The 23,734-nt window shown below is 28.5% G+C and overlaps 3 protein-coding genes across 8 annotated transcripts; 1 reads left to right on the plus strand and 2 right to left on the minus strand.

Annotated features, from left to right (window-relative positions):
- Window positions 1-244: 244 nt before the first annotated feature.
- LOC106785300 (transmembrane 9 superfamily member 2) lies at window positions 245-4,922 on the plus strand. 2 transcript variants are annotated; one of them, XM_014745616.1, is made up of 15 exons: window positions 245-582; window positions 892-959; window positions 1,245-1,338; window positions 1,426-1,561; window positions 1,643-1,764; window positions 1,861-1,987; window positions 2,090-2,232; window positions 2,340-2,516; window positions 2,782-2,938; window positions 3,092-3,269; window positions 3,451-3,610; window positions 3,695-3,846; window positions 3,937-4,048; window positions 4,136-4,307; window positions 4,437-4,922. In XM_014745616.1, the coding sequence occupies exons 1-15, from the start codon at window positions 451-453 to the stop codon at window positions 4,502-4,504; spliced, it is 1,998 nt and encodes a 665-aa protein (XP_014601102.1). In that variant the 5' UTR covers window positions 245-450; the 3' UTR covers window positions 4,505-4,922. The 2 variants fall into 2 exon arrangements, with proteins under 2 accessions (XP_014601102.1, XP_014601104.1); XM_014745618.1 differs by having other exon boundaries at window positions 2,794-2,938.
- A 931-nt stretch (window positions 4,923-5,853) lies between these two features.
- LOC106785299 (apoptotic chromatin condensation inducer in the nucleus) lies at window positions 5,854-11,650 on the minus strand. The gene is made up of 10 exons (XM_014745615.1): window positions 11,494-11,650; window positions 9,470-10,820; window positions 9,287-9,371; window positions 9,084-9,200; window positions 8,807-8,999; window positions 8,479-8,690; window positions 8,096-8,323; window positions 7,775-8,032; window positions 7,251-7,400; window positions 5,854-6,667 (listed from the first exon to the last, which is right to left on the minus strand). Exons 1-9 carry the CDS (start codon window positions 11,495-11,497, stop codon window positions 7,281-7,283), a joined length of 2,568 nt encoding a protein of 855 aa, XP_014601101.1. The 5' UTR covers window positions 11,498-11,650; the 3' UTR covers window positions 5,854-6,667; window positions 7,251-7,280.
- Window positions 11,651-12,180: 530 nt separating this feature from the next.
- Window positions 12,181-23,181, minus strand: LOC106785322 (CD109 antigen-like). 5 transcript variants are annotated; one of them, XM_014745680.1, is made up of 28 exons: window positions 23,021-23,181; window positions 22,824-22,916; window positions 21,095-21,182; window positions 20,398-20,590; window positions 20,087-20,311; window positions 19,759-20,009; window positions 19,497-19,655; window positions 19,238-19,409; window positions 18,973-19,164; window positions 18,653-18,888; window positions 18,431-18,551; window positions 18,159-18,305; window positions 17,966-18,085; window positions 17,814-17,868; window positions 16,404-16,626; window positions 15,854-15,971; window positions 15,575-15,761; window positions 15,333-15,493; window positions 15,114-15,252; window positions 14,896-15,014; window positions 14,681-14,820; window positions 14,386-14,605; window positions 13,934-14,314; window positions 13,703-13,852; window positions 13,429-13,604; window positions 13,178-13,349; window positions 12,915-13,017; window positions 12,181-12,838 (listed from the first exon to the last, which is right to left on the minus strand). In XM_014745680.1, the coding sequence occupies exons 3-28, from the start codon at window positions 21,157-21,159 to the stop codon at window positions 12,630-12,632; spliced, it is 4,434 nt and encodes a 1,477-aa protein (XP_014601166.1). In that variant the 5' UTR covers window positions 21,160-21,182; window positions 22,824-22,916; window positions 23,021-23,181; the 3' UTR covers window positions 12,181-12,629. The 5 variants fall into 5 exon arrangements, with proteins under 5 accessions (XP_014601166.1, XP_014601167.1, XP_014601168.1 ...); XM_014745681.1 differs by lacking the exons at window positions 22,824-22,916; window positions 23,021-23,181 and adding an exon at window positions 22,384-22,731; XM_014745682.1 differs by lacking the exons at window positions 22,824-22,916; window positions 23,021-23,181 and adding an exon at window positions 22,161-22,344.
- Between the last annotated feature and the right edge of the window lie 553 nt (window positions 23,182-23,734).

Raw genomic sequence — 23,734 nt, forward strand, 5'->3', positions numbered from 1 at the left:
TTTTAATAATTACATTAACTCAATATTTGTTCTTTCGCAAAAAATGTAATTTTTATTTTTCATTATTATTATTATTCAAATAATTAAATTAATGGTTTAAATATATTTGCATAATTGAAAAAAAATGTATTTAAACAAAATTATCAATTTAGTTTGATTAATATCGTTAAAAAACTTAATCGCGAGTAAGGCGATATATACTGGCGGGAAATTTAAATGACGGTTAGTTCGATAAAATTTTCTTAGATCGTATATGAGTGCATGACGTGTCATGGCACCTTTCGAGGTCTAATGTTCTTTGCGATATAACGTTCCATGCTATTAACAAACGTGTGTAACAGAGTTACAGGACAAAAATTGTTATGAAGTTATGTGACTAATCATTTGATGTAGTATACAATATACGTTTTTAGTAGACAATAGATACTTTACATTAAAAGTTTACGAATAATGGCGAGAATATTATCGATATGGGTATTGTGTACGCTCCTATGCGTAGTTAATGATATATCAGCATTTTACTTGCCCGGTTTAGCACCAGTAAATTTTTGTAAAAGCGGAGATTCTTCGAAAAATTGTAAGGTATAAGAACTTGTATTTATTTATCCTAATCATCGTATTAATAACAATATTAAACATTTTTTTTTAGAATATTTGGTTAAGATCATCAATTTGCGTTTCAAAATTCTACTTTATTTTAATATAAAATATCTTATCTTTTTGATAGATAGAATGATATTTTCTAGTATTTGTAATGCTTATGTGATAATAGAAATAAATAGAAATAAATAATATATATTCCAGACATTTTTGTTTTATCAATTAATACTATTGTCATTTTTTTAAATTATAACAATAATAATATTCTAAAATATTTGTTCTTTCTTTCAGTCTGAAATTCAATTATATGTTAATCGTCTAAATACTGAAAAATATGTCATACCTTACGAATACAATCGGTAAGTAAAATAAAGTAATTTTATTTTTAATTTAATTTTTTAAATATTATACAGGGTGTCTGAGGTTTTTTCAGCCTCTATACAACTTTTTATTGAAGATTTAGATGATCTATGTTTGTACAACATTTTTTCTTATTTTTGTGCATAGAATACACTGACATTGTTTGATCGAAAAAACATCAGACATCCTGTATATTGCCGTTAACTATTTAAATAAATTTCAAAACAATCTTTTTTTTATTTATATCGTATCATTTTAATAATAATAAAATTGTCTTAATTTAGTTTTGACTTTTGTACTGCGGAAAAAAAAGAATCACCGGTTGAAAATTTAGGGCAAGTTGTATTCGGAGAACGAATTCGTCCTTCTCCGTACAAGGTAAACTAATAATTCCAATTATTTTTTCTATTACAATAAATATAATATTTAATATAATATATAAATATATATATATTTTTTTTCTAGTTGGAATTCTTAAGACCAGAAACATGTAAAGTTGCTTGCACAAAAACATATAAAGGAAAAGAGGAAGTTTCAGAACAAAAGTTGCAATTTCTTAGAAAAGGAATTGCGCTTAATTATCAACATCATTGGATCATCGGTATAAATAATTGATAAGTTTATTATTATTAATATTATTATACCTAATTTGTTATTCTTACTTTGATTTTTTGTTTGATAGATAATATGCCAGTTACGTGGTGTTATCAAATACAAGATGAAAAGCAATATTGTAGTACTGGTTTTCCAATGGGCTGTTTTACGCGGGAACCTCTTTCAGCACAGGATACCTGCAGCATTAATGTATGCATTCTTAAATATGATAACATTCTAAAACATTTCTTTGATAATTTTCATAGTACTTTAATACTTTAATATTTTGGATAATTCTGTTATTAGGGTTTATATAGCAAAACAGGAAAAGCATACTTTATATTCAACCACGTCGATCTTAACATAACATATCACAGTGGAGTCAAAGAAGAATGGGGAACGAGTTTCAAAGAGAATGGTGGTCGCATTATCTGTAAGCATTTAATAATATCTTTGTTAATATAGTACAGTATAATGTTAACGAAAAATAATTTTTTTATCGTAAATAAATGAAATATTTTTATTTTCTTCATAGCCGTAAAAGTAACTCCTCGTAGTATCAGACATACCAGTAACAACCCAAATTGTGATAGCAAAACATCTCCTATGGAAATACCCGAAGATCTTCCTGCTGGTAAAACATTGGATATAACATATACATATTCTGTAAGATTTTCGGTAAGTTTTCTTTATTATATTTATTATAGAGAAAAGAAAAAAAATAATAATAATAAGCGATTATTAATTATCTTATTACTATTTTTTGTATAATGATAAAATTACAGCAAGATAATACAATCAAATGGTCATCCAGATGGGATTACATATTGGAATCAATGCCGCATACAAATATACAGTGGTTCAGTATCCTGAATTCATTAATTATTGTCCTATTCTTATCTGGAATGGTGGCAATGATTATGTTCCGCACATTGCACAAGGATATCGTGAGATATAATCAGGTATACACGCATATATACAACATTGTGACAATAAGATACACTAAAACAATGTTTCTTTAAGTTTTTCAAATATTATTATTGGCATTGCGTTAGTATGATTGTTATGATTCACTTCCCTGGTAAACCTTCACTTTGTTTTACTTCTTATTTTGTCTTATTTTTCTTTCTTTTTAATTTAAAAATGTTTCTAAAGTGAAAAGTTATTCCAAGATAATATTTTTGTACAACATTATGATATCTTTACGTTTATGTTACGATAATGCAGGCCTACTTCCAGATAGAGTCAGGAGAGGATGCGCAGGAAGAATTTGGATGGAAACTCGTACACGGTGATGTCTTCCGACCGCCACGTAAAGGAATGTTGCTTTCAGTATTACTTGGATCTGGTATACAAGTATTTTTCATGACCCTTGTCACGCTAGGTGAGAAAAATGATATATAATTTAATAAAACATTAAATTACTTTAAAATGTTTGTTCATATTATTTTGAAATATAAAAAATAATACTATTTTTCAATCCTTTTGCTTTTATAAAAATTATAACGAGCTATTGTATTGTTCCAATTGATTACAGCGTTTGCTTGTTTGGGTTTTCTGTCTCCTGCTAATAGAGGAGCATTAATGACGTGTGCAATGGTATTGTATGTATGCCTTGGAACAACAGCTGGTTATACATCTGCTAGAATTTATAAAAGTTTCGGCGGTGAAAAATGGAAATCCAATGTATTGCTTACGTCAATGCTAAGTCCTGGGTAAAATAATGATACTTTATCCATGAAAACAAAATGTCTTACATAAACATTTTATAATTGATTTATAAAATGATATATGTGGGGTCTTCATATTCTATTATTCTAACTTATATTTAATACTTCCTTTATTCTTTACTTCTTTTATTTCTTTTTATATATGTTTTCTTTATTATTATTTCAGGATTGTCTTCGGTTTATTTTTTATAATGAACTTAATATTTTGGGTAAAAGGGAGTTCAGCAGCTGTACCATTTAGTACTCTTATCGCCCTTTTAGCATTATGGTTTGGTGTATCCGTTCCATTAACATTTATCGGAGCTTACTTTGGATTTAAGAAAAGGGTAAATGCATATACATGTGTATATTATATGTAAATTTAAAAGTTCAAACAAATATGTTACTTAATGGATAATTTATTATTCCAGTCATTGGAACATCCAGTAAGAACTAATCAAATACCAAGACAAATACCAGAACAAAGTTTTTATACGCAACCGATACCTGGTGTAATAATGGGTGGTGTATTACCTTTTGGGTGTATATTTATTCAATTATTTTTCATTCTTAACTCGCTTTGGTAATTAATATTATACAACTATATTTTATTATTTAATTAATTATCCAAATATAATATAATTCGTGTAAAATATTTATATATTTTTTTCAGGTCTAGCCAAGTATATTACATGTTCGGATTTCTTTTCCTAGTATTTTTAATACTTGTGATTACGTGTTCTGAAACTACAATCTTATTGTGTTATTTTCATCTTTGTGCAGAGGTAATATATCATTGAAAAGTTTATTTTTATTTTTTCATCTTTAATATTTTTTATCTACTATATAATAAAAATTGTATTTATTTATAGGATTATCATTGGTGGTGGCGCAGCTTTCTAACGTCAGGATTTACAGCCTTTTACTTGTTAATTTATTGCGTACATTTTTTCATGACGAAATTAGATATTGAAGATGCCACATCCACGTTCCTTTATTTTGGATATACTTTAATTATGGTCTATCTATTCTTCCTTCTAACAGGTAAATAATATTTATTAAATATATATTATTATTATTATTATTATTATTATTATTATTATTATTATTATACAATAAGAAAAAATAATTGAATGTTTTAATAATGAGAATAATAACATTTAAATGTTATAGGTTCAATTGGTTTCTTTGCTTGCTTTTGGTTTGTGCGTAAAATCTACAGTGTGGTAAAAGTTGACTAATTAAACAGTTAAATAACCAAAAGTATAAATATTAAAAAATAACCGTGGTACAACAAGATGAAAGGAATGAGTAAAAAAAATGTTCGATAGTACAATGATCATTTGTTATATGCTTATATATAACTTATGTTCAATTTATTCTCGAATCCTTTTAATTCAAATATTATTGTGAAAAATAATAACATATTTTCTTTTTAACAATAATATTTGATTAAAGATTTAAAACTTTTGAACAATTTCATAAGATAATCCTAGTTAGCTGTGAAACTATTCGAAGAATAATAAACATCGACTATCGATCATTCTTAAGAAATTTTATATGATTAATATTTGGATGCGAGCAAACTTGCTGCACGCACACCGCGCTCTGTATGGGCGTACGAAAATAATAATATATTATTACGATGATATTCTATTTAAAAATTATATTTTTGTTTTTTTTTAATGTCATATTAATTAATTTATCCAAACATTTATTGTCTGCGAAGAGAACGTTAACCTACAAATATTTGGCCTACAGGAAACTAAGAAACAAAGTTTAAATATACAGGTACCACCGTTCCGTGAAAAAAAAACACATTGTACTCTTCAATTTATTATAATATTAATGTCATTAGAATGATTTTTATTTTAGTTGCTATAAATATCAACAAACGAAATATAATATTAATTTTACTTAAGTATTTAACTCTGAAAAGAGAAACACCTTATTTTAATTTCAAAAATAAGATGAAAAATATTCATATTTTTCTAAATGTCACAATCCCAAGTTTAACGTTAAAAATATTGGAGAGGTTGCTTTAATTGAAAAAAAAAAGTAAGAAAAATTGTAAACGATTAATTAATTGACGTATTATATAAATCGTGATCAATGAAAATTTATTTCTAATTAACAGTATTTGTAATTTGAAAATATTTTATTAGCGTAATCGATATGCACATTGTAACAACAATTTTGTAAATTAAAAAGCCATTTAAATATTAGTATTAATGATGTTATTGATATGAATAAAGATATCAAATAAGTTTATGTACATATTCCGTTGAAACCGGACAAAATAACAAATGAACTTTTTTGATGTTAATAGCAGTAGAAGAAGCATATAATAAATATACGTGAATACATGCATACGTGTGTATTATATATATTTAGATATATGTTTTTAAATTAAAGTAAATGAAAACAAAAAAATAGAATTAATTAAAATTAAAAAAAACATATGTATGACTTTCTGAACACATGTATATTTTGTAAAGTATTACTTGTTTATATTCTCATCTACAGGTAAATAACAATCTCCCAATTGGTATACTGTAAAAAGTAAGCGGTAAACGTACTTCATATCCTATCGTGTTTTACATTTATTGATAATTTTACACATGTCATATTTATGGAATATTGAATATTATTATTATTAATATTATATATATACAACGTGTGTGTGTGTCCTTCCTGCACGACTATTCAGGAGCAGGTAGATAAACAACACTAGCGTATTTTCATGATCTCTATTATCACATTTTAGAGTGATAGGGTCATAATTCTTTTTTATCCATTAACTTTCGAGTTTAAAGTTAAGGCGAACAAAAATATTCGATATTAAGAAAAGAAATTCTTTTTTTTTTGTTTTATTTTGTTACACATGCCTTGCATCTGCTTTTCCCACATTCACATATTTCAAATGATTTTCATTATTGTGATTAGTTTATTGCTATTCGCGCTTTGCTTAAATGGTTGACTAAAGTTTCATTTCGTTTCATAGTAAAAGAGAAAACGAATAACTCAATTCAACATTACGCTTTCGCAAATACAATGTCCTTTTTGTTACTCGACCGATAGAGTTATTTATTTGTTTACTCTCTTTCTCTCTCCCTCTCACTCTCTTTCTATTTTTCTCTCTCCTTCTTTTTTTTTATTTTCTCTCAAACATTTCCCACGTTGTAGGTGTATGCATATATTAACTCGTGATGTACGATACATCATCGAGTAAATAACAGAGTTTTTTTTTTTAATCGCAGCGTAATTTTATAGACGATGCAAGTTTTGCAGAGAAAATTGATGTAGTGCCTGTCCCGTACAGATGATCAAAACACAGTGCGCCACACTCTATCGAATTTGTTCTATTGTTACCGCCACTCTGTCGAATAGTTAATGTTGTTGACCTGTAAGAAGTAAGGTTTAATGCTCAAAGCGTGAGGTGGTGGTCAGAGAACGGAGGAAATGATGATGGAACGTCACCATGCAAAAGGAAAAATTTTTCCACACTGTCCGTTAAAAGTTAATCATCAAAAATGAACAATTATTAATCATCCTTAGCTAACTAAAAAAAAAAAAAAAAAAAAAAAAAAAAATAGAATATACAAACAGAAAAGAAACCAAGATTTATACATACATATATATATATATATATATATATATATGTAGCAAAAGTTTGTTTTCAATTACAAAATTTAACAAATATTAAAACCCTAATCGCGGGATAAAAGCATCATATCAATAGAGATATAAATATTTGGAAACAAATAAAATAAAACGTGAAACTTAATCAAACAAAAGCGACAGAATAAAGAATGTTAAATAATTGATGAATATGTCAATTGTCAGATGTTGCAACAAAAAAAAAGAAAAGATTTATTTTTTTCTTCTTCTCTCTGTCGATAATTGCGAATAGGTTTTTTCTCCGCGTGTAAGAAGAATCCGTCTGAGTCTGTTATTTTGTTGTTGTTTACGTCAGGAAAAAGGTACGTTTATCGGAAGTGGCGATCTGCAAATTTTCTATTTTCTTGGACTACGACGACGACGGCTGTCTCTGCTTCTTTCAGTACGTCTCATCTCTTCTAGTCTGCGTGCGTGCTCTGCCATATGCTGTCTTCGCATTTCTTCCTTTACTACTATCTGCGTTCATAGAATATGAACACACAATATTATAACATTGAATTAAAACTATTAATTTAAGGTTCTTCTGTGTTATCAGTTAAATTGTATATTTTTTCTTTTTTATATATAGTCAAATTAATAATTGTTCAAGAAAAAACTAAAGAAAAAAAGAGGGAGAGGGATAGAGAAAGAAAGAGAGAGAGAGACAAACAGACAGAAAACATTGACATTGACGTTACTAAAATGTAAAATTCTTACTTGTTAAATTATAAGGAGATTTTATATTAGAAGAACCTTATTCTCTGGTAACTTTTATTATTTCATTTGATAATCTCAATAAATAAATAAAAAGAAAGATGCACCATTTTAATGTATAAAAATAAAAAATTTACCTGTTCGTTCGTAAGTGGTAGCCAATATATGCAAGGTGTTGCTTTAGTTTTTCTAAAAAGATCATCTAAAAGTTTAGCCGGAGGTGGATCGTCTTCCTTTTTTTTGAATTTTCTTGCAGGAGCTGGAAGATGTGCTTCCAATGCCGGACTCCGACTTCTTCTTCTTTTCTTATCTTGTTCTTTCTTGTCACGTTCTTTTTCTTTGACGTGTTGTTGACCATCCTCCTTACCTAAATCCCATTCTCTAACAACGACGACCTGGATTCAAAATAGTTTATGTATTATTATCGTTTATATTTATTTCAATAATTCGGTAAATACCTTAGCCGAGTTAGTTCTTTCCTCGCGGTTCCAATCTTGTTGCCAGGATTCTGTCGTCAATAGTTGTTCCGTCTTACGGGAAACAGGTTGATCTTTAGATGATTCTCTTGCCATTTCCATATCATCCTTGGTGGCGTATTCAACGTGTAGTCTTTTCGGATTTGACACAGGCCATGAAATACCATGCAATGCTTGTCTTGTTTCAAATGCTTGATCTTCATTAGCATACTAAACAAAAATGATAATAATAAATATTTAAAAAATAAAGATATATATATATATATATATGTAGAAATTCAAATAAAATTATATTTCAGAGAGAACATAAGAATATTAAATTATTTATCTAATTTTATATTATAAGATGATAACTTATAACAAACCTCAACAAAACATTTGGATTTAATTCTGTCCATCCAGAATCCATTTTCAACAATAGTACCAGTACGTGACAGTAATTCTTTTATTTGATTCAATGTAAATGGACGAACCAAATTTTTTATCAAAAGAATATTTGTAGGCTTCGTCGCTGGTGGACTAGGTGACTTCACGTGCGAAGGTTCTTTCATGATAGAAATCTTCCGCCTTGCTGCTACTAAATTACAAAATATAAAAGACAATCAATTAATCATTTAAAACAATATTATTTTGTTATTAAATAATTATATAAATTATTTATAAAAATAAGCATGAGAGAGAGATTGTATATACCTATATGATTTTCAATTTGTAAATCCCCTTTTTTCGCAGCACCATTCTTCTGTGCAAGAATATCTTTAGATTTTGGATCATTAATATCCTCGTCAAACCATTTTCCATTTCCCTTTTGATCTCTTTCATCGTCGTCATCTTTCGATAAACGTACTTCATTGATGGATAATGGTTTTGCTCCTGGCACTAATGCCTATTAAACGCAAATAATATTAACTAAATTATTATCTACAATTTATATATGTTATATTAAGAATTTTATAATTGTTGATATTACCTTAAGGGAATCTGTTGAGATAGAAAAAGAAGGCACCGAATCTGTCGATAACGCTGTTCCCCATCTCCGTTTTCTTGGTACGGATTTAAACTCACTATCTTCGTTACTATGATTTTCCTAGAGAAAAAAGAAAATTTATATTATTTAGATCTAGATTTGATTTAAAAGTAAAATTGATAATATATTACAGAATGATATTATACCTTCTGATTATTAGACTCGCTGTTAGCATTTGGATCGGTATCCTCACTTTTTGCATCAGTTTTGTCAACTAATATTCGTGTCGTACTAAAAAATAATATATTTAAATATAAGATTATTAATCAATTGTATTAAATAATGAATTATCTTATTTATGGAAAAATATATAATAGAATAATATTTACAATGATCTTTTCAAATTAACTTTAGCAGGTTTCTGAGTTGATGCCTGAATGTTAGTTGAGGGAACGTGGTCCTGCTTTTCGGCTTCATTTTGAGCTTTTGTTGGTTTGCTTATTTCGGAATGTTCAACTTCGATATTTAAATTGTTTAATGAAGGATTAGATTTAGATTCTGGAGATGTTGGTTGATCTTTTTCTTTAGATTCATCCGTTGTTATATTAGATTTCTTATCACGAGTAAACGATTGTTCAAATTTATTATCGACAGACTGTTCATCTTCGGAATCAGGCGTTTCAGAATTAGAAGAATCTCTATATTTATTTCTATGCTTTCTACGACTAGCACGCAATGCTGTTCTATTGCTACTGCAATCTATTTTAGTATGTTTCTCGTCGTTAGACTCAGACGACGAATCTGATTTCTGAATTTTTTCTTTGTCGTCGTGTTCTTCGTCATCGGTATTAGTATGCATTTCTTTGGATGCATTTTCCAAACTCGTTTCTTTCTCAAATACTTCTATTGATTTCTGGTCAGTGGTTTCTTCAGGTTGGTCTTCCTTAGGAATATCAGGGATTAGTTCCTCTGATACACGATCGCCGTTAGAAGAATTAGTAGTAGCTGGAGTGGTTGTACTAGTTGGCTTACTGGGCTCGCTATGAAGATTTTGGTTGGAACAACTAGCCTCATTTGAATCACCTTGTTGATCTATGTTTGGTTTATCGTCAGACAAGTTGGCTGAAGTGGTTTCAGGCAGGAGCTCCTTGCTATCACTTACCTCTTCGTTGGAGTCCTGACCTGGGTATGAAGAGGAGGGATCATACGGCTGTTCAATGCCACTGGACATTCTTGTACAAGATACCAGCTGCTCGTCTGCCGAGTCAACCTCCCCTGCACCTCCCTCACCACTTTCTTGCCACTTGTTAGACTTTTTCCTACTCAACGATGCTTCAGATGATGCCTCCGATATATTCCTCTGTCTGCATAACTTCAATTTTTGTATCTCCCCAGGAGATGCGTCAGCTCTTGCCACTTTCCATACAGAATCACCATTATTCTCCTCCTCTGCCTCAGGTGATTGCACTTTTATGTTTCCTTCCGTGGAAGATACCTTCTCTTCATGGCTATCCGATACCTGCTCTAATTCTTTATTTTGAATACGCGTCTGTACTGGAGACTTTTCGTTTTCATTAGTACAACTGGGAACAACTGTAGTAGCTGCTTCTATGTTATCTTTCTCAGGTGATGTTGACGGTGAACGTTTTCCACGCCTGCGAGTTGATTTTCTTGTCGGTTTTTCCACTTTTTTTTCTGGTGTCGCTTTGGCTTTATTTCTCTCACTCTTGCGCCTCATGCCTAAAATATATATTAATACATATAATATTATACAAGAATAAATGTATATAATGCGTGTACATATCGATTTTGACGTCCTTACTTTATATTACAAAAGTTTATTCATATATTACAACTTCAAACAATACACATCAATTAATTATATGTAAAACAATAATGCATAAATTTTAAGTTAAATTAAAATATTATGTCACGGAAGATCATATACTCATTTTTGTTATTAAGTCTTAGTCATTTTATAAATAATGTTTAACATGAATACCAATATATCAATTTTAATATGATAAATAGAAGAAATAATGTTAATGCATTGTATATATTACACCACACAATATATAAAATTAATTAGAATTTTTCTAATGCTTTACATTATTGAAATAATAATAATAATGATAATAAGAAAAATATATTCATACTTTTTTCAAATTTCACGTTTTAATGTAGAAATTAAATAAGATTTTTTACGCAACGAAAATAATTTTTTTCTTCGTGCAAAAGAAAAAAAATTTCCTGGCATAATTTTACGAAAAATTAATCGACGATAGTCGTCCCTATCAAATATTAGACAACGAGTTTGCATTTAAATGATTAGCGTTAGCAAGCGGGGGCAGTTTGTGGTTATCCAAGAATTAGCGGGAGCATTTTTGGATATTGGTAGGCAATCAAAACTTACTCATAAGTGTATCCCGTCCGCGGGTAATGCTTCTGCAAAAATTTAAAGTCCCTTTCAAGAACTTCACTGAATATAAATATTACGCTTCAACAGAAACAACGATCCCAATGACGCTATTAACAATCGGTCGAGCTACCGTACTCGCTCGATTAACCATAAACTTTATTATTATATAAAATAGAAACTTCATGTTAAATTTTTTACGTTTTAGGGTGACCTCGTCGGAAATTATTGGTACTGTTATTGCCAATAATGTGACGTCACGCGATTCTTACAGTCGGTAAAAAGTTACCGACTAAGGAATACATGTAATATACTCATATGATAATAATTATTTTATTTTTATATATATATAATTTATGTTTTTATATAAAATATTATTATATATAAATATTTTCTACAGTATAATTCAATAAAAATATTTTGCAATCACACAGATAATAACTATTGAAATTTATGTTTATTTTCATATTTCTGAAATATTTTATATAAAAATAATTTTTGTGTCATCTATTTTCGCATAATATTATTGGAATAAATAATAAAAAGATAATTATATATATTTATTTTTCTTCGCGCGAGTTAATTAAATCTTTCGTAACGTTAATATATATATTCAGCTAGAAAAAAAAAGAATATTGAAAAAATATACATACGTAATATATAATATTAATAACAGTATATAACTTTAGTAATATGTTTTACAATATATTTTGTTTTTAGATAAATTTAAAATTAATTTCTTACACGTTAAACTATTCTGCTTTGTCAGTAAAGTAATATTAAATCTGCAACTTGAAAATTGCAAATTCTGTAAATTTGAAAAGTACTTTGGTCAGCACTTACATACCACGTTTATATATATATCAATGTTTCTCAAACTATGTACACGAGTTTAACATCTTGATGTCATGGCTTTTTCTATTAAAATAAGAAATTAATCCTTTTAGATTTGTTAATGTAAATTTTAAAAATAAAATATAGAAATAAGAAATAAAGAAATATTTATATCTACAAAAAAAATTACTGAATATTTTTACCAAACATATAAAGTTTAAGAAACACTGGTCTATACTTTAATATTATGTCACTTGTAAATATTACGTATAAATGTATTTTCACGCTAAATCCTATATTTACAAATATTTATAGAGTGAAACAGAAAACAAAACGAGCAAGGACGTCACATATGCGTTTATGCATAAAGATGATGCCACAGCAGATGCATGATCATTATCTTTCCTTTTATCAGGTTGTGAGAGACAAACATCCTCGCATTCTTTATCCTCGCAAATATCACAAAGCGATGCAACTCGTGGCTCATAAAATGCTCGTGCTCTTCTCGCTAATGTATTTAAAAAAAAATTATATTAATATATCAATAATATATGTAATTAATAAAAACTTATAGAAAAACTTACATGAATCATAATAATCGTAAATAGATACAGGTACTGGTTTTTGTTTAGCTACTTTATGTGTTCTATACGCAGATACGGTAGGACAATACTCGTGAACGACCATCTGTAACATTGTATTAGATTTTAATAATAAAAATAATAAAAGCAAGATATAAGTAATATCTATGTATATATAATAAAAGATATATAAATAATATAATAATATATAATGATATATAATAAAAAAGATATAAATTATTTTTTTAGTATAATAAAATGCAAACCTTATCGAAATACAAGACAACCATTGTATCACCATTCTTAGTTTCTACACGTTTAACATTTTGTGAAACTTCAAGACTAGGTAGGGAATCTCTATCAACTGTAAAACCTGACGGCAAACTTATTTCCATAACAGCCATATTACTTTCATTAGCTTCCCTCGTTGGTACAAACCTATGATATATAAAATATTCATATATTAATATAAAGACAATTTCTTTAGTTTATTAGTAATAAATAAATGATTACATACCCAGAACAAATAGATAGTTGCAAATGATTAGCATTAGAGTTTCGATCTACCTGAGGGTCTAAAGTAAATAATGGCCAAGCACCAGCTACGTTCAAATTATATTCGTATGATACTTGAATTATGGCAAATCCATTACCGTTTGCAGTGATGTTAACGAAACGAGTTTTCTTTGGAAGCTATATATATCAATTTATAATAAATAATTCACACACACACACACAAGAAGATAATTATATAATATTTTTCTTTTTTATAAAAAATATTAAAAACTTACAATTTGTTTCTGAAGTATCATAGCATTGCGAGAATTTATACTTAATTGACTTTGTTCTCCTTCGTAGAATAACGATATAAAAACAGAATTGTCTTTTGACATTAATCTTGCACCTAATTGCGCTAATGCGTATATACCAATGACGGTGTCCTAAAATTAAAATAAATTCTTGCATTAAGAACTCTTTAAATAGTCTCTTTATTTTATTTAAAATAATATAAATAAACATACTTGTGTAGATGCAAAACCACCTTCTGAATTTCTTTGTTTAACCAACCACTTCATTATGGAGATAGAATCAGCAATTAAATGTCTTCGCAAGTATGTAAGTAAAGCATAAGATGTCATTTCTACGTCTACAGAACGAGGTAATAAAGAATGCCATGGATTTTTGTCATCTTTTGCAATTGGTTTACTCCACCATTTTATATCATTTTCCGTCAATGCTTTAGATTGTAACGCATAAAATGCGTTAGTCTCGTATGGATGTTTGGCCAAATTCAATACGTACGTGCATATACTTAATGCATACGGATCGTCTAATCCATCCATGTTTCGTACAATATAATCTACACCTCTATTTATATTATTTCTGTATTTTTCTGTCGCTTCCTAGAATAATATTTTTAAATATTCATTAAAGAAGAAGAAATAATATTATATTTTATTAAAAATATACTTACTGGATTTTCGAGGAATGAGATAAGTGTAAATGCTGTTAATGCGAGACCTTTAGCAGCTCCACCTTGCATATCACGATGACTGATTCTTCCTACTTCAGGAAAACTACCATTTTCAGCTTGATTATTGGACAACCATTGCAAAGCCTCGTCTATTACTTTATCGTCGATAGTTATATAATCTTTTGCTTGCTGGAATGATTTAGCTACAAATGCAGTGAGCCTGAAGAAAAAATAAAATGAAGATAATATTCAATCTTCGTATATCACAAAAAGTACAAATTATTATTTATTTTACCATGTACTTCCATTAGGATCGGACATGCCAAATGCACTGAATGATCCATCATTGTGTTTATATGTCAATTCTTGTTGATAACCAATTTCTAAATATTTCAATGCTTTAGCTTGTATTGCTTGTTTCAATTGGTTTGTATTCTACAAATAAATAACTTCTAAATTAAAGATACAAATTTATAGAACCAAAAAGAAAAGAAATTTCATTTAAATTACCTTTAAATAATCTAATACAACAATATTCGGCACAAAGTTCAACATATTTTGTTCGCCGCATCCAAATGGCATTTTAATCAAATTTGCCAAATTAGGTATACTAGGACCCAAGATATCACCTACAAAATTAATATTTCCAAATTTACAATTATAGTAAACAAATAAAAAATTTTTAATAAATCACTTAAATAAATAATATAAAAGATTATTATTATTACCTACTGCTGAAATCACAATGTGTTCTGAATCCTGCACTATATTTTTAGGCATCTCAATTGTGATATTTGTTTGCATGCTTTTTTCACTTCTCAAATCTATAAATATTGCCTTATTCGCGTATTGTGTTTCACCCTCAGACTTTTAAAATATGAAGAATAAATTATACAAACATAAAATATATATATATTATTTATTTATTAATAAAAAAGAAAAGTTACCTTTACAAGTAATTTGTGTTCAACACTATCCCCTGCTAATGGACTATGCGCTGTAGCCTTGATCGTTATATATCCTAATTCTCTTGGAATAATCATAAACGATACGCTTGAACCAGTATTAGCTTTAATCTCTACTTTTTTCTTGCGATATAATTCCAATTCTATAAAAATAAAAAATACATTAGTAATATGATATCGTTTAATTAATTAAATAAAAACGAGATTTATAATAATGAACTTACTGGGCGTGTCGTGGACCTCATTTGAAATTTCTGCAAATTCAAATTGTCCGGCATTTTCTAACAACACATCGGCTACCACATTTTTATTAAAGTAATTAAATACCACAATTTGTATTGCCACGATCTCTCCTCTTATCACGGAATAAGGCAAATCCATAGAAATGAAGAAGGGTCTAAAAACTTTTAGCTAAAATAATATTCGTCATATTAATTAAATATATATATTAAATTAATATATTTTTAATAATATAACAGAATATATAAATAATATATAACAACCTTTCTTGGTTCATTGATGAGACCTAATCCATGTACATCACTTAAAGAGAATGCTGAAACTACCCACGATGTAATAGAGTCTGGTACAGGGCGTCGAAATTCGGTTTCTCCTTTGATCCTAAAAATGAAAGAAACCTTTTTATTTACTTTTATAATAATTTAATATTTGAAATATCCTAAAGTAATTACGTAATCTGTGATAAGTTAATGTTGCGTGTGAAATGTTACAAATTTTTATTGGTATGAGATACTTGTGTATATTTTTAACTGATAATGAGATATAATAGCTCTAATTACAACATTGAGACAGTGGCATATACTACAAATAAATTTAAGCAGCTTTGGTTTCTTTAGTCCTGCATTTTTTTTACATATACATAAAAGACGACACGATTTACTGTGTATGTGTGTATGTATGCGTATAACATAACAGAATAATATTATTTACAGAAAAATATGTGTGTACGTATGTCTATAAAATATACAACAAACAAACAAAAATATGTCTCATAAGCATGCAGAAGGAAGTATAGAAGATACAAATAAATACCCTGAAGAAAAATTTGTGAAAAGCCAAGTGTTTAAGATGTCATGCATAAGGAATACACGGGGCTTATTCCAAACAGGAGGTGGAATGCGAGAGAATGCATAAGGACCTGCCAATGGTGGCCTTGTTGCTAATCTGAGCGTTACGGGTGGACCAAGATCTGGTCGAAGCGTAGACGCTCCATGAGATGACCCTTCAAGCCTACCTTCCCAATTTCCTTGGTGTCCTGTAATTTAACTATATGTATTTAAGATGACTATATAACAGATAAATGTATCGAATAATACTATGTTCATATGAAATGGTACATCTAGTCATCGGCTGTAAAATAATTTCAATATAAATAAATAAAAAAATAAGAATTTTTAATATTTGTAATCTATAACATTTAATACAAAACAAAATCATATGTTTCAACAAATATTAAATCTGTTAAAAACAATATTTGTAATCACAGAACATATGCATTTATAAAACATGTTATACATGTACATTTGTTATAACGAAGAATGTTACTTACAGCAACCCAAAAACTGATTAGTGAATTAGCGCAAACGATTAATGATAATTAACAGTTTGAGTTCCAAGCAACGCGATTGAATTGTTCAAATTTCTTGTTAAAAAGTAGCATGTTATTGAAATGTAATATGATATTCATACATCGTCAATCCACTTGACATATGTCGACACGATTTTTCTAAAGGAGTCTTTAGAAAAAAGACAACCCCTGATACAACCCTGAGACTCAAACGGTTAAAGAAAACTGTTAATAAAAATAGGTTCGTCACTGTGAGGCATTATGAAGCAAATTTTATTCTCGCATACTAGCAATGATCGTAACTAATGATAAAATAAATGATTATGATTGTTATAGATGAAAGAAATAAAATGATATTTGTATACGTTGCAAAACTGTATATACGATGTTAACTAAATTAAAATTAAAAAATGAGTACGTGTGTATGTGTGATAATTAATTAATTAATTGGCATTACCCAGCATCAACTGCTTCCCAAAGCCAAGTTTCAGGGAAGTTCTTACGAACAGTGACCTTCTTAGTTGAAAATATATCTTGGTTGAATTGCACGCTTGCAGCAGAAGGAGCAGAAGGAAGAGCAGGAACAGCTACATCCAGTGCTGCCATGCTAGCTCTGTAGTATACTATGCACATATAAGCATTGTTAAATAATTAGGATTAATGTAATAAATAAGCATAATAACGAATATTCAGCACACTAGATTTAAGGATTATAATAATGAATATTATCATTACTTCAAGTTGTATTAAAGATAAGTGTAATCCAACTATACTACATTAAATATATATAGCTAATATTACAGATATAATTATGTTAAATAAATACAGAAATTATTACTTTATTTAGTTACATAAGATTAAATAAATATACTTACTTGGCAATAAATATTCAAAAAGATATCCATTAGTAAGAATGGCGGCACCAGTTTCCTGATTAACAAATTTAATATTATTCAATTAAACAATTTTTCTATCATACTTATTTTTATACATTTATACTTATATACATTTTATAACCGATATTTACCCTAAATACATCGTTGGCTGTACCTGATCCTGGTCTCCAGAATGAACGATAAAGGTCGAAGTCTGAATAAGGAGATTCTTCTATTGTATCGTATGATTTTAATTCTTTTTCCACTTTTTCCTGTAAAAAATATATTCATTATATATATTCGTGTATATATTTTCATTGATTATTCATTGAATATATTACGTACATAAGATATATCGTTTCCTGATTTTAATAGAAAAGAACGCTGATCGACACCCAATAATCCAACGTATGAATTTGGTTTAGAGCTAATCATCAAGCTAACATCCTTTCCTGGTTCGACTTCTTCTTCCGGTGAAATTTTGATGTCGACCTTCATTCCACACACACACACACAATATAAAAAATTAATATTTTATTATTATATTATTAATTATAATAATATTAATAATGAAAGACAATATATATATATATATATATATATATATATATATTTACATAATTTTGTAGCGCTCCTTCTAGTTCCACGTCTAATGCATCTGCAATAACTTCGCCATCGTCTCGAATGTAATAAACGATTACGTGTGCCGTTGGTGCCATAACGTATGTAGCCAAAAATCTATTATTATTATTATTATTATTATTATTATTATTATTATTATTACGAATGAGGAATTATTTTGAAAAAAGCTTGCATATGAATATTATACGATAACTTACTTAAATTTGATACTATGTTTATCTTGTACATATACAGAACCAGCATCTAAGATATCACCACGACCAAGCACTTCATAGCTTAAATATTTAAGCGGAGTTGTGGAATTAACTTCGATCTCGACATCATGATTTACAGTGGGATTTTCTGTTTTCAAAATCGCTTGTATGTATTGATTACTACGCGACATGGCTTGATTGGTACTGGAAAACCACTCGTGTAAATTTAAATATTGTGCCTAAGAAAGTAATTGAAATCAATCATTTATCAATAGTTATTAATTATAAATTCATAAAATTGTTTATATGATCAATCATCGTACCTCGATATTAAGTGGAACAGAAATATCATCTTTAGCAATGGGTGGATAAAAATCTAATTGTATCATGCCATTTTTGTCTAAGAAACGTGTAACATTGGAAAAAGCTGATTGATTATAAGTGTATCCATAAGCTATTAAAACAGGATTTTTTGTATCTTGAACAGGAGCCCCATCATGATAAGCCAATTTAATCTGAAAATAAAATTATGATATATAAATAATTATATTGAATCTATTTTTTGATAATATAAATAATTATACTTACGAATGCCGTGTATTTTAATCCTGGTTTATAATACTCAGATGTTTTTATTAATTCCATAGTATATTTATGTTTATGCAACGTTATCTCGACTGAAACGTTCTGCCTTCTACCAGTTAATTCTTCTTCAACTGTAGCTTCTATTCTAATAGGCCTTTCGTTCTCATCTGTAAGCCTATATTAACAAGTAATATAAGAAAACATTTATTATTATACATAAAATATTTATTTTAAACATTAAAACATTTCTCTTTTAATATACCTGAGCTCAGTAATAATATTAAAATCAACAGTAACTTTTCCATCAATGGGTACTATTTTTCTGACAGGTTGTTGGAAAATTGGTTGAATAACTCCTGAGAAAATATTTGGGAAAGCTGTTATAGTAGCTTCTCCTTTGACAGGCTTTCCATAAGTATATCTAAGAAATATATATATATATAAATGTTATGATATGTAATTTATCTTTTAAAAAAAATTCATTTATTTAATTTGATTATTATATACAATATTTAATTCCTTACTTTGCGCGAACCGTAGCGGTAATCTTTGACTCTTTAAATGTAGAATGTTTAGGCGCATCTATGGTTACTTCAAATTTAGGAAGCACATACTCGGCGACTTCAAATTTTTTTTCAAACATTTGATCATTGACATTAACCACAATCTTCCAAGTTCCTAAAACTGGAGACATAGATAATTCGAGTTCACTGCTAAAAACTCCGCGTGTTATTTGCGGTCGTTGCCATTGTTTAATATGATTATTAGCTCCATCCTATTACAATTATTAATACAATTTAATTAAAAAATTTTCTTATCTAATTATTTTCATTTATTAATAAGTATACTTACTGTGATATGAATATCAACTTGACGTGTAAGACTCGGTCTCAATCTAGAATCTAATATAAGACAACGGAACATAACTTTATTTCCAGGCTTGTATATCGCCCGATCTGTTTGTATGAAAACAGAATAACTTTTATGGACATATTGTATTTCGGTAGAATTAGCAAATTGAATGCCAGTCAGGCCACGTGCAAAAAGTGTGTAGTGTCCTGGAGAAGTATCTCCGATCTGTAAACATAAGAATAAACAATTAAAATAATCAATAATACTTTATACAGTGTGTCTTTTATGAAAATTATAATTTTTAATTATACCTCTAATCTGACAATTCTTGTAGAATATGGTTCTACAGTAACACTTTGAGATACATTGAAATGATCTCCATTGTCAAGATTACCAAACAATTCGATGTACACGTTTGAAGGTGTTGAGACACCGATAGTGCTTACGGTAACATGGTATTCTGAATCAGGGCGTACAATCTTTGGTGCAATGATAGCATAATACCTTTAAAAACAAACATAAAATACTAACATTGTATATGAGTATAAAACGATAAAGTAAGAGAGAGTCACGACATGTAAATTTCATTAAATAACCTATTGCTTTCTTACCGATCAAACTATTAACATTAACTTACGGTTTCTTTTTCTGATTGTGCGAATCCAAATAGGAGAATGTAGTAAAAATAAAATATGTTGAAACTACCGCAATAAATATACAAAGAGTGTAAAAAGGAAGATTGGTTAACTTAGAATTTAATTTATAATACATTATTTTATTTTCAGACATAATATTAATTAAGAAAATATAATGAAAAATATGCGCAATACTCGACAGATATTACTCCTGTTATGACATTAAGGTATTATCAATTAAAAATCAAAGTAAATTGTCACGAACATAGTATATATTTAATACTGCGTATGATAGATTAACAAAAATGGCGTCTAATGGGATTCCCGCCAGTATTCGTGGGGATTACCCCTTTTTAAAAATTTTTATTCTTACGGTTCAGCTATCGCATTGGTCACTATTCCAAATAGAAATAAGCTGCATAAGCAAAACCAATCCATTATATTATTGAAATATTTCACATCTGAAACACACACATACAAAAATTTATATTATATATAATTATTACGGATATTAATTATAGTCTGTGTGTAATTCGTTTAAAAAATGTATATATATACAATGTATACAATAATATAGAAAATTATTCGTTATGTCATATTCCAAGATAATCAATTATTATCATGTGCGCACACACGTAATGCATGTGATAGCATGCATTCGTGAATACATAAATCCGACATTTATTTTCTTTCTATTTTTTTTTCAATTATCTCTAATTATTACGAGATTGAATATTTCCAAGAAGGATTGCATAATCTTTATAAGTTTCTAAATAAACTTCATTATACCACGATCATAAATTGTTAATGAATAATATTTCTAATATTAACAATGATTTACGTGATTAAACGTTGAACGCAAAATGTTCTTTATAACGATAAAAAACACAATGAATTATTTAAATAATTTAAGTAATTTACATTAGTATTTTGCAATTAGGAAGTAACGAGTTCTCCAATGCAAAAAAGAAACATAATAAAATAGAAAACCGTTGTCTATCGTGTGACACTTTCGTTGGTGTCCAGTAAGACATTTCAGAATACGCGCTTTTCCATAAACATGCATACAAACCACATATCACATAGAAAAAAAGACAGAGAGAAAGAGAGCTTATATACCAGATTAAATTATAAACGTAATCTATTATCTGAATAAATTGTTGTCTACTTGTCCTCGATAATTTCTAAACACAACAATAAATGTTCTTATAAAAATCGTCTATTTCTAATACAATCTTCATAATTATCAATTAAATAAATATTACAAATATACCATAAAACAAATACAGTATTGTATTCATTAATTTACAAAGAAATAATAATAAATAAAAATAAAAATAGGAAATATATTAAAAATTTCGAACGAAAAGGAAAAGTAGCTCAATCAAACAACTTGTTGCTCTGATAACCAAATAAAAACAAATATTAATTATAATTACCACTTCGTTATGAACATTTATATCCCAACAATAATTGGAATGAGTTATAAAGAAAAAAAAAAAGATAATCTAGAATCTTCTAAAATCAGGTTACAACAACAAGAGTTTAGCTTCACGCAAGACTACCAAAGACCTAGTTTATACCATCGAGATCATTCCCGGCGCTGAACCATGAATCCTTTCGGAGGACGTCATTTCGTTTTAAATAAATAGAATGACTCACCAGCCGTTGATGTAGTGCCTTTAAGAACGCCACCTTTATAAAAGGTGTTATAGGTATGCTACCGATCTTACGATTCTTCGACTTATTTTCTATACAATTTGTAATAATATATCGACGTTAAAAATTTTTTGATTATAAGTTTAAAATAAGAATGAAAAGATACAGATATATATTTTCAAGAGCAAATGACAACAATGTTTTTCAAGTCATTTGATTCAATTGCCATCTCAAACGACGGCTGAATGTATACTAACGGATACTACCAATCATGGACGCAAGAAACCGGACGATCTGGCTTTCCCTTCCATTTCTTTCTCTCTCTTTCTCTCTTTCTCTCTTTTTATTATTTGTCTGTCTTTCATTATTTCTCTCTCCCTCTTTTTCTTCCTATCTCTCTTCGTATTTCCCACTCTTTCCTCTTTCAACAGCCAAGTCTTTACCGTTAGAGGAAGAACGACTGGGTCCACACTACCATCATCATCATCATCATCATTGCACTTAAATTTCTTGTATTTTCCCATTATACGCCATTTCTATTTTAACAAAAGAGATAATATAAGTTATTAAATCAATGATTTATTTGTCTTTCCTTAGTTTCGAACTTACGTCATTGATAATTATTCATTTCGGAGAATACCTTTGTCGGCGAAGTAGGCTGATGCTGCGCATCTGCATCCACAAATGAAGGTCATCCTCGTCCTCCTCATCTTTCTCCTCTTGTCCATTATTTTTCTGCATGAAACACGTTTTTAAGACGTCAATGAATTTCCTATTTCACAATTTTTTTTTATTCTTCACCTTCGTTAGGTTAAAAAAAGGATGCGGTTACTGGAGAAAAAATAATTCAATTAATTAATTATTTATCGATTGTTTTGTTATATAATAGAGATTTTAATTAATTATACAATCTGGTTAAGAGAAGAACATCGATTATTTTATTATTTAAAATATCCGGTATTTAGATATAAAAATATACTGCAAAATAAGAAACATGAATGACATGATTTTTATGGTGATTTTAATGCATGTATATGCGTTTATTCGTATCACTGAATTTACACGAATGCATTTAAATTTGCATAGATTTATATATATCAATTATTATTATTCAATTAAAAAATTATTATTCAAATAATAGAAAATGTAAATAATTTAAAATATACAAGAGAATCGCGCGTTAAAAACTAAAAGGCACGACTTTAAGGAAACACGTAAAACTATGCAGCAATCGGTACGATAGTACTTGCGTTACATAGTTTAGAATTAAATTTCGATATATCGCAAGTATTATCGACCCAGGTCTCACCACATTAAGGTTACTGCATGAGAGATCGAGAAAATAAATATTTCA

The sequence above is a fragment of the Polistes canadensis genome, unplaced genomic scaffold, assembly GCF_001313835.1.
Source record: "Polistes canadensis isolate GaletaPanama2010 unplaced genomic scaffold, ASM131383v1 scaffold_48, whole genome shotgun sequence".
NCBI lineage: Eukaryota > Metazoa > Arthropoda > Insecta > Hymenoptera > Vespidae > Polistes > Polistes canadensis.